This window comes from Pristis pectinata, chromosome 8 (assembly GCF_009764475.1).
Source record: "Pristis pectinata isolate sPriPec2 chromosome 8, sPriPec2.1.pri, whole genome shotgun sequence".
Classification (NCBI taxonomy): Eukaryota; Metazoa; Chordata; class Chondrichthyes; order Rhinopristiformes; family Pristidae; genus Pristis; species Pristis pectinata.
The window spans coordinates 71524130-71539623 of record NC_067412.1 but is presented as its reverse complement, the minus strand read 5'-3'; the positions used below and the strand labels follow the sequence as shown (position 1 = coordinate 71539623).

Below are 15494 nucleotides of genomic sequence, written 5' to 3'. Positions count from 1 at the left end.
GTAATGATGCCCCCTGCAATGGCATTATTTTATCAAAAGAAACATATTTCTAATTTACCAAAGGAAATAACTCACCATTAAGTTATGGTGAAACTACACAAAGCAATTGGAAGAAATCAGACCACTGTTTTTTAAAATGGTGCTTCCTGACCCACCAAGACAAAAACCTTTTAATCTAAAGCCCATTCCATTGGAATATTGCATTTTCCTTTTTAACATAACTCCCACTTTTAGAATCTGGAGACTATTCATCAAAGAATACAAGAGAATGGGCTTACACTATTCATCTGCAAGAACAAAGTCTTCTACAAACCTGCCCTGCTGCATCACACTGAACTCCGACAATAAAGGTTCATGACAAGCCCCAGAAAAACATGGACCCTTCCCCCATCTTCGGAGCTACCTCTTGGCAGCGGCAAACATCGATGATGAAACTCACTACCAGCTTTAATGCAGTACTCTTTAATTAATTGAGGAAAGGGAGATTGAAGGTCAAAACCTCAGAACTGTCATAAAACTCAAGGTCCACTGGGCAGCAGTCACCCCTGCTTCTACCTACCTATTTTCTTCTACCTCCAGCAGGCACTGGAAAAATACAACCAGTGCTGTCTCTGCAAAACTCTCCAAATTAATTGGAAGGATAGGTGAACCAATGTCAGTGTTCTCTCCCAGGTCAACATCCCCAGCACTAAGGCTCTAGTTACTTTCAGTTGGCTACATTGGGAAGGCAATGTCGTTCACATACCCAATACTAGACTATCAAAACAGACATTCTATTCTGAGCTCTGTTGTGGGAGGAGATTACCAGGCAGACGGAGAAAAAAAAATTTAAGTATGTTCTCAAAGCTTCATTGTAAAATTGCAATATCTTCACTGATTTCTTGGACACTCTGGCCATGACTGCTCAAAGTAGAAAAGGAGTATTTGGGGAGGTTTTGAGAATCATAAGACCAGGCATCAGAAGCACAAGAAACTCTGCCTTAACGACTTCCTTCCCCTCTGTGGAAGGGTCTGCGCTTCCCACATTGGCCTCATTAACCACCTTGGAACTCCCAAAACTGGAATGGAAGCAAGTCAATCTGATCCTGGGTGACTACTTAAGAAGAAGTATAATATAATCTTAATTCACCCATTCATAGTCACCTTGTCAGCTGGGAAATTTAAATCCAAGTTAATAAATAAACCTGGAATTTAAAAAAAACTAGTCTCGGTAATAGTGACATAAAACTACAGTGTTGTTTAAAAAAAACAATCAGTTTCACTAGTGTCTTTCAGGAAAAAAATCTGCCATCCTTACCCAATCTGGCCTATATGCAACTCCAGACCCACCAATAAGATTAACTATCTCCTTAAGAGCAATTCGGGATGGACAAAAAAAAAGTGCCGACATTGGTAATGATGTCCATGTCCTGTGAATTAATAAATTCAAAAAATCAATTGCTACCAAAAATGCAGGTTTCCAAAATGTTTTTTTTAATTATTGAAACTGGGCTTTGAAAAATATACTATCATCTGTTTTTGAGATTTTTCACCAAGTGTTGAAAATATTTGCTCATTAAGATTTCTAGGAGAGGAGCTAAAGCCCAATGAAGCAGCAATCTCACAATACTAGAATGTCTCTGTTTAAAGTTGGGACATACAAAGTAATGAAAGAGTTTTGTGCCAGCAGTATGTGTTGGATTTGCAACGAAATTCCAGATATCAAGGATGTATCAATCCTCTGCACTGTTATAAACTAAAATAAAAAGTGCAGGGAAAGGGCAGGGCAGTTTAAGACATTTCAACTCTTTATTTAAAATATATTTAAAATACTCTTAATAGATACTTATTTAACTTTATTTAAAAAAAGCATGGATACGAAGTCTTCAAACCTTCTTGGTTGCTGTAGTGATTCCAATTACAGATCACCCTTCTTCACACTGCCACTCCTCACCTCTCCCTGCCTATTTGTAAGAAAACACACAAACTGGAAATCAGTTTCCCAGTCTGTTTCATGATTCACTGATGGGATAACTCTAAAGCTGCCATCAGGATATTCTAAACGGAATTCTCGTGATATATTAGGAACCTATTTGGGAAGCATTCCTACCACGAACCATGCACTTTGAAAAATGTATATTTTATTACATAATGGATACAGAAATATCTAGTAAAACGTTTTCCTATAAAAATAGGGTGTAAATAAAAATATATTTCCCTGTCTATAATTTAAATAAATTAGAATATAGAAAGCCTTCAGGCCATTTGATCTCATTTTCCTGGAACATCATCTGCTTCTCATTACACCATCTACTTACTTTTCAAATGAATCTAGTATTCTGTTTTCATTGTCTTACAATGCCTGCAGAGTAAGTTTGCAGTCAAATCTGAGACATATCAACTGTAATTTTCTCAATGAGAGAGGGAAAGTGAAATTGGCAAAACATCCTTAGGTTTCCTACTATGCCAAATTTGTGGTGCTGTAGGCAAAGATTTAGGTACACATTATTTGTCAACATTTAGGAGAAGTATGTACAATTAAGCAAAAACAAAATAACATCAAACCAACTTTTGGAAAAGTACTTGGAGACAACAGGAAAGGAATTGGGAAAGTACTGAAGTTTAGTATATCTCTTAAATTTAGAAAGTTCACAGCATTATTAGCCACATGGTAATCAACTAACCATAAGATAGTAAGCCTCAGATACTTCTGCTCAAGGAATAGAGATGCTATAGCACTAATATCTCATGGGATAAAAGATTGTGACAGGTATCCCAGAAACCTAATAACAATGTGTACAGTAGAATCTGATTAGTCAGTTAGACTCGCATGAATCAATTCCAATTAGCACTCTTATTTTGCAGAAACAAAAATCAGCAACATTTGAGTTGCAGCTGCATACTGAATCAAGCATCTTCTTGATTCATGTTGAAGATAATGTAGCATGTCTCCAAGTGATCTGGGCCCAACCGATGCTCAAACTGAGGTTGAAGGTCATCAGGAGTCAAACCTTTGAGAAACTGAGAAGCAATTTCATGGAAAAGGGTCTGACCAACATCATCTGTAAACAGAGAAAAATGTCAATAATTTGGTTTCAAAGAGGGACTGAGCCCTCTTAAAGATAAATGCAAATAGATCAAATATCAATTCAACAATGGTACCAAAAGAGCTCTCTTAGATGGATCAGTCCTAAAAATGCTGAGGTCCATTCCACATTTCCCTGTGACCAAATAAATGGATCCTAGCCAATGTTTTAGAAAGGATCGTTTTCTTGGAAGCATCCTCCCAGAATATCAACATAGAATCTGATGGTAGATAAGCACAGGCAAAGACAATTTTTTTTAAATTTTCTACACTCAAAGATGAAAGTGAAAGGTCTTTTGGAAAAAGCAATTGATTCCCTCTAAAATCAATTTCTGTCCCTTACTAAATGTCTAGAGTTTTAATAGGATCCTCAGGACTCAAATTTCTCTGCTAGTGCCAATTTACTGAGGCCTTATAAAGTTGCAAGTGGTGCAGACTGGGAAATCCCCCAGATATTCAGCATTGATATGTAGAGTGAGCAAAAGATCCTATATCTACCAGAACTTAGAGAAGTGAAAACAACATAAAGCTGTTTTTAACTCCTACAAAGATTATCATGGAACTGTTTCACTCTCTAAATATTAAGCAAAATGCTCAGGAATCTACAACAATGAATACAGTGACTCCCAGTGCAATTATCTTGCAAACTGAGTTTATGGCTGCACCAATTACGTAACATGTAACTGAAATGTGTCTCATGGTTTTCAAAAGACTATTATGAGTAGACTAAAAAAGGTTTTAAGATGACGGATCTATTTTATGGCTCATAAAAATACTTCAAAAGTCAAAATGCTTTATGTGCACTCAGGTTTCTGCATCAGATTATATTTACATAAAGGAAGAAAAAAGAAAGAACAACGTCCTTCGATGATGGTCCAGTTCTCACAAGTAAAATAATCTAAAATACTCTCAGTATGTTGTCAGAATTTGGACCTTTTGAACACTCTGGTCTTTACAAGTATGTAAATATGATTATTCGGGAACTAATATTAAAGGAAAACCCAATCAAAGCTCATGAAGTGATCATCTATTATTATGCAGAGGTCAAGTACACATCCTTTGCGAGAAGTGGCAAGACAAGAGGTTGAGCAAAACAAAAAAAAACCAACAGTGGGGGAAAAAAGTCAAAACAAGTACCTAGAAACATACAAATAATAGTTTTATTTACCACAGTCCTTCAGAATTGTATTAATATCACGAGAGGGATAGAAAAAAGCTCATAATATTGGAAAAGCTTTTCTGTTTAACATAACTCTTTCAGAAAAATTCTGCTGTCTATCCAACAGTTAGTACTCCCATTCCCCCATCCAACATCCACACCACTCAACACCCTCAGCCGCTACAGAATCCAAACCAATTAATCTTGAATGATGGCGTCATCAGCCACCCCATTGCAGCACTCCAGAATTCCCTTTGTAGGATCTTCATCCCGCTATTTACTAAACTACAAAACAAATCTTTTTCACACTTTCACCTATCCCCTAACTTATCTCCCTCACTTTATTCATTATACCAATGCTTCTTCTTGTAAATCACATTGAGCATTTTGTTATGTAAAAACAATAGACAACAGTATGCTTTTTAAACATATGGAAGAATTAGGTTTCATTTCCTCATGAGACCCGACGCAGATTGAGGGGTCGCTTCGTTGGTACTGTGACCACAATTAGCACAACTTTCATGAAAAATATTTGTACTTGATATATAATATAGTAAATTTTATAACCTTTCTTGTACACAAAGTTCACTAAGTGTGCAGATGAGCCCAATGCAACTACGGGAACCCTTAGAGCAAAGTCATTTATAAATCACTCTGGTACGTTACACAAGAGAGACTGCAGATGCTGGAAATCTCAACACACATAACATTCTGGAGGAACTCAGCAGGCCGGGCAGCATCTATGGAGGGAAATGAACAGTCAAGACCCTTCATCAGGACTGAAAAGGAAGACGGTAGAAGCCAGAATAAAAGGGTAGGGGGAGGAGCACGAGCTGGCAGGTGATAGGTGAGTCCAGGTAAAAGGGAATGATATGAGAAGCTGGGAGATAATAGGTAGGAGAGGCAAAGGATTGAAGAAGGAGGAATCTGACAGGAGAGGACAGTAGACCATGGAATAAAGGGAAGGAGGTGGGCAGGTCATGAGGAGAAAGAGAAGGGGTGAAAGAGCCATACGAAAATGAAAAACAAAGGGGGGGGCGCGGCGGGTGGGGAGAGGGGGAAGGAGGAAGGAGGAAGGAAAACAGAGGGGAGAGGTTACCGGAAGTTAGAGAACTTGATGTTGGTGCCATCAGGTTGGAAACTACCAAGACAGAATATGAGGTGTTACTCCTCCAACCTGTGTCTAGCCTCGATGTGGCAGTAGAGGAGGCCGTGGACAGGCATATCAATGTGGGAATGGGAAGTGGAATTAAAATGGCTGGCCATCGGGAGATCCTGCCTGTTGTGGCGGACGGAGCTTCACAGGTGAGGCAGTGCTTCACCTGCAAATTTGTCGGTGTCTTTTGTTGCATCCAGTGCTCCCAGTACAGCCTCCTCTTCATCGGTGAAACCCAACGCAGATTGAGGGATCACTTCGTTGAGCACCTTCACTCCATCGACTGCAACAGGCAGAATATCCCAGTGGTCAGCTATTTTAATTCCACTTCCCATTCCCACACTGACTTGTCTGTCCACGGCCACCTCTATTGCCACATTGAGGCCAGACGCAGGTGGGAGGAGTAACACCTCATATTCCGTCTTGGCAGTCTCAAACATGATGGCATCAGCATCAATTTTTCTAACTTCCGGTAACCTCTCCCCTCTGTTTTCCCTCCCCCCCCCTTGTTTACCCTTTTCCTGTGACCCCTTCACCCCTTCTCCTTCCCCTCCCCTCAAGACCTGCCCACCTCCTTCCCTTTATTCTATGGGCTACTGTCCTGTCCTATCAGATTCCTTCTTCTTCAGTCCTTTGTCTCTTCCACCTATCACCTGCCAGCTCGTGCTCCTCCCCCTCCCCTTTTATTCTGGCTTCTGCCCTCTTCCTTTCCGGTTCTGATGAAGTGGCACAGCCCGAAACTTCAACTGTTCATTTCCCTCCATAGATGCTGTCTGACTTGCTGAGTTCCTCCAGCATTTCATGTGTGTTACTCTGGTATGTTGTGTGGCTAAACTAAACACTATTAACTTTTATTCACAACAATTTAGATAATCCATTCGAAAACGATGATCATCTTGAAATAAAACAATTTCAAGTACAAAGAACATGAAACTTTTTTTAAATTTACCATATTCTTATCCTGGCATTTCTGGGAATGTGTCTCTGCAGCTGATAATTCTAAATCAAAGCTTATTTTATCTTCTTCCTGACAGTGTATGTTTATTTCTTCCCAATAAGCTTAACTGAGATGTGTCAACTAAGTTAAAGGTGGTCACCCAACCTAGGACCTGCTGGTTTGTCAGCACCCCATAATCTTGAGGAAACAAATAGCTTTACATTGATTTGGGGACCATACAGGAAGTTTAACCTTTAAAATATTATATTATGACATAATGCTTGTCATGCTTCAGCCCATTGCCCGAACTCACCAGTTACCATCCATCTGGTTGTGCCATTTCCACTGACCACATTGAAATAATTTTTAAAAATCAAAAAATAGTCACAAAATAAAGTTATTTAAAATATCTTAAACAAATGAAATTAAATAAAAAGATAAAGTAAATGAACTAGTTATTTGCAATTGAATTTATAATCAAAATCAGTGACCCTATTCAGATGAACGTGGTTGCACACCTCACACCAGCCATGACTCAAGAAAAGCTGAGGGAATAGATGCAAGGTGCCCAAATAAGATTTCACTTTTCATTTACATTGACTCATGTTTCAAGTCCCCAGATGCAACTATGCAAACAAACAGACCAAACCTATGCTAGAGAGAGGACAAAATCTCATAATATTTTGTAACTTTTAGTGACAGGGGAAGACCCGGTACTGGAGTTCCACTTAGCTGTGATTGTTGTATAACAGGAGTCACATCAAAGGTGAAAATAATTAGCATGACTTTAAAAAGCTAAAAAAAAATGAATATTAATATGAACTGAAGGTTGCTATATTCTCTTTGCTTCTCAACCAAGTTAGCCCTGGAGAAAAAGGAACCATGTTTTAAATAAATCCATTTTGAAGTTCCCATTATCTTTTTATTTAATTTTAGTTGTTTAAGATATATTAAATAACTTTATTTTGTGAATCTTTTGTTTTTTTAATTATTTAAATCTATTTGAAATTTTAAATATCCTTGATTATAAGAAACATTTTAAAAAATTATAAAGGCCTTTGACACTGGTCAGCAGGACCTTGTTAAGCTACACAACATCCTGATGCATCCATAACATAATGTTCACATTCTAATTGATAAACAGCAGGAGAGCAAGCCAGAATTTCATACAATTCCAATGTTGGATAAAAATACATTTCTTCCTACCTATACATTTCTCTTTCAAAGACTTAATGGTACTGGACAAGTTGACAGCAATTTCTTCTTGGCCACCTCTTTCCTCTAGAAACGAATCATTGTTAGCTTCAACTTCCATAGCAGAGCGAGCATTACATACTATTTCTGCCACATCATCTTCTTCCTCCTCAAAGTCATCTGGGTACTCTGTAAAGTCCACTTCATCAGTGGCTACCAATGACAACCACATACAAAGTTTAGAACACAGTTACAGTTGCTCCGAGCTCATTTATACACTGTTTGAACACTTAACTCATTATTCAGTTCAATATCATCTTAATGGTAGGTAGCTCCAAAATCAATAAATAGTCTATTTTCAAAAAGTAAAATGAAGCCTATCTTAGTGGCTCTGTACACAAATACAGAAATGGTTTATACTGCACTCAATACAAAAATTAATTAGAGTTTGTCGCAGCTTAGAAATTAGAGCGGCTTCTAATATTATTTTGTTTCCTTGATTATGATTCCAGTTGTCCTCAGGCATGGAGTCTACGGTTGCTTTGCAATGGCAATGCTGAGAAGGTGAGTGTAAAGCTGCTGCAAAACTAATTTTCATTTGGTTGAACAAGCAACTAATAACCCAGCGACACAAGAGATTCTGCAGATGCTAGACTCTCGAGCAACACACACAAAATGCTGGAGGAACTCAGCAGGCCAGGCAGCATCTATGGAGGGAAATAACCAGTCAACCCGAAACGTTGACTGTTTATTTCCCTGCATAAATACTGCATTAATAATCCTGCCATGCATTCTTCATTAGGTAATATGCATATCCATAAGTATCTATGTTTCTAATAAAGAGTAATAAAAGAGTTCTTACCCTAGAGGTTTCATAAATTTTATGTTTAATTTCTGCATAATTCATTCTCACTTTAATTTTCCTATTAATTACTATATTTTAAGAACATTTTTTTGGTGGGGGTGGGGTGTAGTAGGAGAGAACAACCAGGCATTGGATACACTATGCCTCACAAACAAGTTTTGAAGTATTTTCCATCACAGATTATAATGCTCTGTTGCTTTATGTCAATAATCTGATCTAGTGATACCACCATTGGTGAATTTCAGACAAGGCATTATTTTTGTTTGTTCGACCCCTTTATATGAAAGAAGGGAATGACATTATTGAATGAAACATGAAATTGGAAATCCCAAATTAGATTGCATGGAGCCTAGCAGGCTTGACAAGATTACTTTGCAAGTGGAGCAGCTGTACGTTATTGTTCCTGCAATGCCAAGCCTCAAATGTTTTATCCAAGCATTATTTAGGTCAAGCATTATCCATTAGAAATCTTGCACCCTCAGGTATGCCATAGAACAGCAATTCTATCTTCTTGGGGGTCATCTGGGGGAAGTATGCTAATTTCAAATAGAAAACTTCCATGTTATTACACTGCTTATAACCTCTCATAGTTCTTCAAGGACTTTTCCTGTTCTTTTTGTGTGGATAAAAAGTGGCACAATTAGCAATGAAATGGTCCAACAATTCAAGTGTCCATATGATGCTGTTAGTTAAAGAATAAATAAGGCCAAGAACCACAGGCACAGTGCCACAGTTAGTAGAGCCATGCCTCAGAGCTCCAGCGACTTGGGTAGATCCTGACCTCTAGTGCTCTCTGTGTGGCATTTGCATGTTCTCCCTGTGGCTGCAAGTGTTTCCTCTGGATGTTCCAGTTTCCTCCCACATCCCAAAGACGTGTGGGTTGGTGCATTAACTGGCCACTGTAAATTGCCACAATAAATGTGTAGTGAGTGGCAGAGTCTGCGGGTGTTGATGGGAATATGGGGAGAATAAAATTAGATTAGTGTAAATGGATGGTCGATGGTCAACGCAGACTTGGCAGGCCAAAGGGCCCATTTCTGTGCTATGTGATTCTCTGGAAAGCTGGGGAGAACAATTATTTAATCACAAATTTTGTATTTTTATAAAGCAATGTGAAAAGCTTCAGTAGAATTGTTATTAAAATTTCAATAAAGCATTTGTGTGAAATATTCAAGTTAAATGGATCAGAGTCAAGGGGAGAATGATGCAAGATAATCAATTAAGAGTATTACCATAAAATATAATGAATTAATTTTAAGTACATGCCAAGCTGCAGTTTTTGGTTTGGCATTTTGATACCAATATGATATGAACACCTAGTGACAATATTGGAAGTACAGTTTTGCTGCAAATTAAAGTAACATCAAAAGTGTATCTACATATCAAACTACCTTCTGCAACTTCAGAGGTTTCAGCGCTTGAAGCTGGTACTGACATTTCATCCTCTGCATGTTCCCCTGAAGAGGACAAACTATCCTGATCAAAGTCATCAGAGTAATTATCTTCTTCAGCACAGGGTCCGATATTGTCGCACACCTCCGAGGACATCACCTCTACATTTTCAGCATTTTGACAATGTGGTACACACATACCTTCTTCACTAGAATCCAAAGACTGGCAGAGGTGATCAGTGATCTCATTACCATCCGTCTTGCCTGACGGTGCATACTTCGCAGAATTATATTTTGTAAGCTGAGATTCCTGATCTCTAATGAACAGCTTGAGGTGTTCCTGGACATAGGATGATTTGAGGATAGTGCTGGCACTAGGTCTCTCTTCAGGACACTTGCAGAGAAGATTTTTGATCAAGTCATGCAGATTTTCAGAGTAGTTCTTGGGTACGCAGGCATATTCTCCCTTAACAATTTTATAAAACAAGCTTAAGAGGTTCTTTGCATGAAAGGCAGGTTTCAAAGCACAGAGTTCAAATAAAAGGCAACCAAGTGCCCAGATATCAGACTTAGAGCTGTAGGGAATGTCTTGACAGAGCTCAGGGCTTAAATAGCACGGTGTGCCAACACAGGTATTTGCCATGTCCAAAGTGTTGGTCATTACTTTCGAAATTCCAAAATCACCCAGCTTAACTGTGCCCTTCTTTGTAAGAAAAATATTGGATGTTTTAATATCTCGATGGAGAATCTTCAGGGAATGAATATACTGAATAGCCATAACTAACTGAACAAACCACTGCATAATATCCTTCTCAGCAAAGGATCCCTTCTCTTTTTTAGACTGTATCAAGTCATCCAAAGTACCTCCATCACAATAATCTTGGACAATGAAGAGATACTCTTCTCCTGGGTCTATGAAGTACTCATGACAAGTGACAACATGGGGGTGCTTGAGTCTGGTCAAAATGGTTGCTTCCTGCATTACAGCTTCCTTGCTTCTGGTCTTGAGTGATGAATCAATCTTTATTCTTTTGACAGCATACAGCTTTTTGGTTTCCAGGTTATTCATTAAGTAGACCTCTGCACTTGCGCCTCTCCCTATTGTCATGACTTTCTCGTATTTCTCCATATTATTCTGTTCATTTGCTGTTGAGAGCTCTGGGGCTTGCATTTTACACATTAAAAACAAATGAAAATCAAGGTAATTTATACCCAGTTTATATAACCACAGTGAAAAAACATTTAAAATGATTTTTTAATTAACAATTGGTCTGCAGTTTTGCACTCTATGTACACATAAAGACAAACTCAATAAAGGTAATCTATGCTTACAACTACAGTAAAGTGATTTTCAATTGACATTACTTGACACTTAAATAACAAGAACTATTTCAGCAACATACCAATAGTGAAGTGCTACTTGGTAATAAATCATAACTTGTGATCCTCTAAATGCAAGTTCATGATATTTATTAAAAGGCTGTAAAGATCAATACATTTTATTTTGGCCAAGGGATATAGGGATGCAAGTTTCAGCCTTTATGTCTTCTAACACTCAAACACTATTCCCCAAAGTGTAGAAGATCAAGAAATTATCTCATCAAAGATTTCAGACATTATGTAGAATTGACGTCATTGATAAGAGACAAATTACTTCTGCCATTTAGGGATTATAGAAATGGGGGTTGGATATGGTGGGGAGGAAAAAGTGCTGTGTAGTATAAAAATTAGATCCAAGCCATTCAGGAAGGGAACTAGGAACTTTAATGCACAAAGAGTAGTAAAAGTTTGAAACCCCCTTCAGCAGATGACAATTTTAACCAGGACAATTATCAATTAAGGTTGATAGATTTTATTAAACATAAGGTATAAACATTTTAAGTATATAGAGTTACAGCATGGAACTGCTAGTTTCTGAATGGCAACAGAGGATCAAGGGAATAGATGCTTTCTCCTATGTTATACTTCTCACTTCAATGCAAAGGCAAGATTATTCATAATTTCAGAAGCAAATAAAAATGTACCAAATGGCAAATTGCTTCATGACACCACCAACTATCCAGCAACCAACTATGGGGACACAAGCATGCAAAGTTCTTAAGACAGAAATAGGTAATCTTACTGATGATAAGATGACAGGTCTGAAATTGCACATGGTGAAGGAGAAAAATATGAATGGCATTAACTTTCTTCAGCCTGACATAGGGAAAGATGTCAATATTCAGCTTGATATCCTTTCCTGGCTCAGGAAAGGATATCAATATCCTGTTTCAGTTTGGGGAAATGGTCAAGAAAGGATTTTAGTATTTCAGGCTTGGGGCAGTGATCAGAAGATTATTAATATTATATTTTAGTACATGAGATCGATAGGGGGAAGGATGTCAATATCTTGCTTCAGACTATGGAAGTGATCTCAGAACTTGGGCATTGGTGGTAATAGTGGCATTTATTGTCCATCCCTAAATGCCCCTCAGTTGTTATTAACATACTTCATGAAAGCTTTCAGATATTATGCCAATTAGGGATGACAGAAATGGGGCTTGGAAGAGGTAGGAGAGATGCTGTGTAGTATTAAATAACATAGCTGCAAGTCATTGAGGTAGGAAGGGCAGACAGCACCAGCAACCTGGGTTCAAATCCGGCCACTGTCTGTAAGGAGTTAGTACGTTCTCCCCGTGTCTGTGTGGGTTTCCTCCGGGTGCTCCGGTTTCCTCCCACATTCCAAAGACGTACAGGTTAGGAGGTTGTGGGCATGCTATGTTGGTGCCAGAAGCGTGGCGACACTTGCGGGCTTCCCCCAGAAGGCTACACAAAAAGATGTATTTCACTGTGTGCTCGATGCACATGTGATTAACAAAGAAATCTTAAAAGTGCTCACATAGGGAAGTCAAGGGGAAGGGGAAAATGCCCGAGGTAGCCGTCAGAGAAGGATGTCAATGTGGTGTTTTAGTCGGTGAGGCTGGTCTGGGTAGGCGCTGAATTGGTGAAAAGGCTTCGATCTAATGGAGGCGGGACGGTGGGACGGAGTTGGAGCGGGACGGGGGTGCGGCGGGACGGAGCTGCGGCGGGACAGCAGGGTGGGACAGGGGTGAGGCGGGACGGGGTTGGAGCGGGACGGTGGGACAAGGGTGCGGTGGGACGGAGCTGCAGCAGGACAGCAGAGTGGGATGGGGGTGAGGTGGGACGGAGCTGCAGCAGGACAGCAGAGTGGGACGGGGGTGCGGTGGGACGGAGCTGCAGCAGGACAGCAGAGTGGGACGGGGGTGCGGTGGGAGGGGGTTGGAGCAGGACGGTGTGACGGAGCTGCAGCGGGACAGCAGAGCGGGACGGGGTTGGAGCGGGACGGTGGTGAAGTGGGACGGTGGTGAAGTGGGACGGAGCTGCAGCGGGACAGCAGAGCGGGACGGGGGTGCGGTGGGATGGGGTGAGGCGGGACGGGGTTGGAGCGGGGCAGCAGAGCGGGACGGGGTTGAGGCGGGACGGGGTTGAGGCGGGACGGGGTTGGAGCGGGGCAGCAGAGCGGGACGGGGTGAGGCGGGACGGGGTTGGAGCGGGGCAGCGGAGCGGGACGGGGTTGGAGCGGGGCAGCGGAGCGGAACGGCCACCTCCCGTTCCCTCCATTTCCGTGACGCAGGCCGAGGCCCCGGACTCCCCGCCGGTCTAACTCGGCACAACGGACCTCTCCTTTCCAACGCGGGCTCTCTCCGGGTCTACCCGCAGCGGCACCGCCGGTCTGCCCCCGCCACTCCCCTCCCTCTCCACCGCCCCATTCCCACCTCCTCAACAGCCACGGCGTCTCGTCTCTGGGGAAGTGACGTCCAGCTCACCTGCAGAGCCGCGGACCTGGCAGCCAATCAGCGGCAACGCAGGCACTCAGTTCCGGTCCAATGGGCAGCAACAGGTGAGCACATGACCAGGGCACTGGCGGGGTCCACAGTCTTCAAATTACAGCCTCATCTTTCACCCAGATGCTGACCCTCTCGCAGTTTGTGTTTTCAAAATTAAACCTTCTGAGGTTTCTTTTAACGGACAGGATGGATATTGGATGAGTCCTTGTCGCCTCTATCTTTGTAGAGATCACCATCTCCAGAAGAGTTTCCTCTTCAGGGTGCACTGCAGTCTCACAGCCCAAAGGTGTGAATGTACGTTGAACTGTTATTTTGCAACTTTCTATTCTAAATTTGGACCTACAAGATTTGATTTCTAAATATTAGTTGCATGTTTAGTTTCTTGGCTACATGCAATATACTGATTCACTTACAGGCGATTGCTATTTTTTCCTCCAGGTGATTCACTTTAAATAAAGGTTTATCTATGCACCCCAATAATATTTACTTCTAAAACTATGGTAAAATTCTGTTAATCCAGCATGTTTGGGACGTTGGTGGTGCTGGAAGAGTAGTTTTATTTGATGTTATTCTATTAATTCAACACTTAATTCCTTTTTAAAAAAAACATGTAATACAGTAGCATAATACATTTAGCTGTGAACCAAGTAAGTTCCAAAGGAGTGTAGGCAAAACCAGGTAAGTTTCAGAGCAGCATCAGAAACAGAACCAGGTGAATGAAAGGGAGCACTGGAACCAGGGCCCCAGTTAGTGTAAGATTTCTTTATTAGTCACATCTATATCAAAACACACAGTGAAAGGCATCTATTTTGTGTAGTGTTCTGGGGGCAGCCTGCAAGTGTCACCACACTTCTAGCACCAACATAGCATGCCCACAACTTCCTACCCTGTACGTCTTCGGAATGTGCAAGGAAACCCATGCAGATACGTGGAGAACATACAAACTCCTTAGAGACAGTGGCCTGAATCTAACCCGGGTCACTGGTGCTGTAAAGCATTCCCTGTGAGTGGAAGGGAGCTCAGGAATCTGGTACTCCAGGGAATGGAAGCAAACATGGGAACAACCATCAAATGCCAAATTTCTGGGATTTCCAAATAGTTGGTTGACAGATTATCAGAATTTTACTGTAATTGTAGATGCAATCAACCTACTTTGATTTAACCCTAAAAGGCTGTCATAACATTTTTTGTATATTTCACTGTTAATGGCACCACATGAGCAAGTTTAAATTAACTAGATCCGAGGTAGAACGTGCTGTTCTCTGATCCGCAGACCCACACTTTCCTCAAGTTCCACAGGCCCCTTTCCTACATGTTATCTACATTTCCCAGATCCCACACTGACCCTTGCCTGAGCCGTTTTGGCAATCCATTTTATAACATTCTATGGCCCATCCTATGATTGCAGCCCCCATTTTGAAAATTACTAACTTTAAATCATGCATCCTGTTTATTCTACTTTCCAACTATATTGTGCAAATATACACATGTCAATGTTTAAATTATCAGAGTAGTAAACCAGTGATAATAATCTAGAGGCCAGATCACAATGATCCACATTTGCTATCCTGTCCATAGTAACTTGAAATATCTTCAGAAATGTAGGTGTAAATGCAAGTGTGAAATCAAGGACAAATGTTTTGTAACATTGCCAACTCCCATTAGCTATGTTTAACCGAGCACGAGAGTCACTGCCACTCTTACCAGACTTCAATTACAAACCTTGTAGCTCTCCACATTGAAAGTTAGGATTGAAATGATCCTGAAAATTGTCCACTACTTCATTGAACAAAATGTTTTGCTTTGTGCAGTTGGATATACTAACATTTCTGAAAATTAAAAGTTCACATTAGGTCAGATTCACACAGCACAAATGGGCC

At 40.5% G+C, this 15494-nt stretch overlaps 3 protein-coding genes across 5 annotated transcripts in view; 1 reads left to right on the top strand and 2 right to left on the bottom strand.

The window, feature by feature from the left end:
- The window catches only part of LOC127573013 (protein Shroom4-like), a 219444-nt gene that overhangs the window by 81756 nt on the left and 122194 nt on the right, over positions 1 to 15494 (top strand). The gene's annotated exons all lie outside the window — the stretch shown is intronic.
- On the bottom strand, positions 33 to 13604 carry nek12 (NIMA-related kinase 12). 3 transcript variants are annotated; one of them, XM_052020753.1, is made up of 4 exons: positions 13543 to 13604; positions 9767 to 10930; positions 7523 to 7723; positions 33 to 3041 (listed from the first exon to the last, which is right to left on the bottom strand). In XM_052020753.1, exons 2-4 carry the CDS (start codon positions 10893 to 10895, stop codon positions 2887 to 2889), a joined length of 1485 nt encoding a protein of 494 aa, XP_051876713.1. In that variant the 5' UTR covers positions 10896 to 10930; positions 13543 to 13604; the 3' UTR covers positions 33 to 2886. The 3 variants fall into 3 exon arrangements, with proteins under 3 accessions (XP_051876713.1, XP_051876711.1, XP_051876714.1); XM_052020751.1 differs by lacking the exon at positions 13543 to 13604 and adding an exon at positions 13446 to 13508 and having other exon boundaries at positions 9767 to 12571; XM_052020754.1 differs by lacking the exon at positions 13543 to 13604 and adding an exon at positions 12645 to 12733.
- LOC127573805 (TANK-binding kinase 1-binding protein 1-like) lies at positions 12713 to 13387 on the bottom strand. Its single transcript, XM_052022311.1, has one exon. The coding sequence runs from the start codon at positions 13385 to 13387 to the stop codon at positions 12713 to 12715; it is 675 nt and encodes a 224-aa protein (XP_051878271.1).

Excerpts from the sequence above, each read along its gene's own strand:
- nek12 (XM_052020751.1), bottom strand. The coding sequence starts at position 10,946 with ATGTGTAAAATGCAAGCCCCAGAGCTCTCAACAGCAAATGAACAGAAT. Across the intron at positions 7,724-9,766 it reads AACCTCTGAAGTTGCAGAAG|CCACTGATGAAGTGGACTTT; the intron begins GTAGTTTGATAT and ends TGTCATTGGTAG. Across the intron at positions 3,042-7,522 it reads TTTGAAAGAGAAATGTATAG|ATGATGTTGGTCAGACCCTT; the intron begins GTAGGAAGAAAT and ends CTCTGTTTACAG.
- LOC127573805 (XM_052022311.1), bottom strand. The coding sequence starts at position 13,387 with ATGGAGGGAACGGGAGGTGGCCGTTCCGCTCCGCTGCCCCGCTCCAAC.